This window comes from Camelina sativa, chromosome 8 (assembly GCF_000633955.1).
Source record: "Camelina sativa cultivar DH55 chromosome 8, Cs, whole genome shotgun sequence".
NCBI lineage: Eukaryota > Viridiplantae > Streptophyta > Magnoliopsida > Brassicales > Brassicaceae > Camelina > Camelina sativa.
This window is the reverse complement of record NC_025692.1, coordinates 6,031,659-6,033,999: the sequence shown is the minus strand read 5'-3', so window position 1 is coordinate 6,033,999 and position 2,341 is coordinate 6,031,659. Positions and strand designations below refer to the sequence as shown.

General features: G+C 38.8%; 1 protein-coding gene across 10 annotated transcripts in view; it reads left to right on the top strand.

Annotated features, from left to right (window-relative positions):
- Positions 1–2,341, top strand: part of LOC104706404 — a 2,912-nt gene extending 571 nt beyond the window's left edge. For 2 of the 10 annotated variants that reach the window (XR_002032971.1, XR_002032967.1), the window contains exons 3-4: positions 1,260–1,764; positions 1,957–2,341. Coding sequence is in view for 2 of the 10 variants with exons in the window: in XM_010422597.2 (XP_010420899.1) it covers positions 802–856; positions 1,030–1,151; positions 1,593–1,764; positions 1,957–1,961 (354 nt within the window). In the remaining 8 variants the exon portion in view is untranslated. Of the gene's footprint in view, positions 1–8; positions 875–1,029; positions 1,765–1,956 lie in introns of those variants that run through there. The other 8 variants (XR_002032972.1, XM_010422597.2, XR_754440.2 and 5 more) reach the window with 8 other exon arrangements.

Below are 2,341 nucleotides of genomic sequence, written 5' to 3'. Positions count from 1 at the left end.
ACCAAGTATCATAAATCTCCCCCAGTGCTCTTCATCCTGTGCCGCCTTGTGCCAAAACTTGCTCACAAAAGAACACCTTGCCAAAGTTGAACAATTCGCACATTGTTTGCCCATTAACTTAATTTTCATCAGAATCCTCCACAACTTCCACTTTTGACTTTCCTGAAAAAATATCTCAAACAGTCGTCAAAACAAAAGAATCTAAGTGATGAAGAAAAGCTAACCAATGTGTTCAAACATTTGTCTCTGCCTTCCGGGATTGTTCTTTCCATCTCAGGTTTAGAACGAGTGTTTGTGTCGTCACTGCTCAGAGAACAAACACTGTCTCCTTCGTCCTCTTCCACTTCAATGAATTCACTAGTCCCTTCTGCTGCAACTTTCTCAGCCTTTTCTCGTGCCCCTGCAGCTGCCCTTTCACGTGCTTTGGCAAGACCTTTTTTGGCTCTTTGAACCGCTGCTCTTTCTGCACGCTCACGGACATCAGAAGCCTTCCTAACAGCAGCTCTCTGAACTTTTGCATGAGCTTCAACAGCTGCTCTTTCACGTGCTTTCCTTCTAGCCCACTTTACTGTTTCTCTTGCCAACACTCTTTCACGTGCTTCCCTTCTAGCCCAGTTTAGGGATGTTTATATTACATGAAGATTCATAATATATAGTTCAGGAATCTTTATATTTATCTCTAATATATTATTTACATTTATATATATCTTAAAATAGGAAACTAAATCTCTATATAAGAGAATGCATATTGTATCATTGCAATCATGAGAGTCTAATACAATTCTTCCTCTAACACATTATATGCTCGAGATCTGTGAATGGGATCTTCTCAACGGAGGACCTACTAAGGAAGAAGGTGGGTGACCTGACCTGGGTAAACTAACTAAATAGTTTGTTTTTACATGTAATTACGTAAAATTTCAGTAGTACGGATGGTAAATTCTCCACTGTTGACCTCCCCATACCCGAGTTCGAACCCAATATGACAAATTAATATTTTTTCCCTGTAATTGACTTTTTTCTGTGTAGGCGTTGTTTTGAAGAATGCAAGAATTGTTAAGAAGGGGACAAGTAAAGCGAATGTAGCAAGCGGGAGTGTGGTCGAGACACTTGTTATTCTGTCTTCCAATATTGTTCAGATCATTGCACAAGTGTGTTCTCTTCTTTCTCGTCCATCATTAACTTGTTTTTTCTTTGAGCTGCATTTTTTTTTTTTTTGAGAATCCATGTGACAAAGAGCTTATGGATCTGTCTCATAGGGAGTCTCGCTTCCATTAAATGTTACAACTGGCAATAATGAGGCTGAAAATGTCAGATCAGCCATAGATACTTTACCATGTCGGCCTCCTTTATGTGAAATAAATAGCTTCACAAAATTCTACCTTGAAGGAAATGTCTATGATCATCTAGGGTAAACTGTGTGCTTTGCTTTAACTTCATCTTCAAAATTTTCCCTCTTTTATAGAAAAAAACTAACTTACGCAAATAGTAAATGAGAGGACCTTAGCACTTTTCGTTATGGAGTTCGCGAGCCTTCACTGCACCGTTCTGTAACTTGCCTTCTTCAAACTAATAGCCCAGCTCCATAACAGGCGAGCATCCAACAAACTAGGCGGACAATGGCAGCTGCAAGTCAGCCGGTTGGCTTCCAGCGAGTTTTGAAGCCGGTTGAAGGGGCCTCTGAGACAAGGAAGCCTTGCTTGAAAGAGAATGAAATGCATAGGGGACCTAATGGTGATTGGATTATGGATGATTCATCATTATGTGAGTCTTCTTGCTGCACTTTTTATGTGCAATGTCAATCTTAGCAAATCTAGTTTAGCATCTGCATCAACAATATCAATGCTCGCACAAATCACTTACAAGAAGATATTGTTAGTCTTGTAGAAACATAGTTCATTTATTTGATTCGCTTATTACTTAGCAGCTGCTTACTTGTTAGATTCTTTTTTGCAGATTGATATGCAAAGCTCAAGTTCTAGCTGTGAGTTCAATTTCCCCGGAGTTGTTTTTATCTTTGTTATAGCTGTGATATATACTCATGATTTTGAAATTTCATTTTGATTTTAAAATTGCAATTACCGGTTCAACCGTTCAAACCATGAATTTGTCCAGCCTCCTGACGCTTGTTGCCTATGTGGTTCTTGTTGTTCTCATTGTGTTGGTGGCGGTATTGGTGTTGGCGCCCTACTTGCCTTTGTGATGCTGGCATCCGTGATCCTTGAGAGGGTTGTGATTCCTTGTAATAATAATAATAATTAAAACTACTCCAAATTAAGGTCAATATTCCAAATTATATCTCGTAAATGCAACTATATTTATGCTAAATGAGGTAATTTTT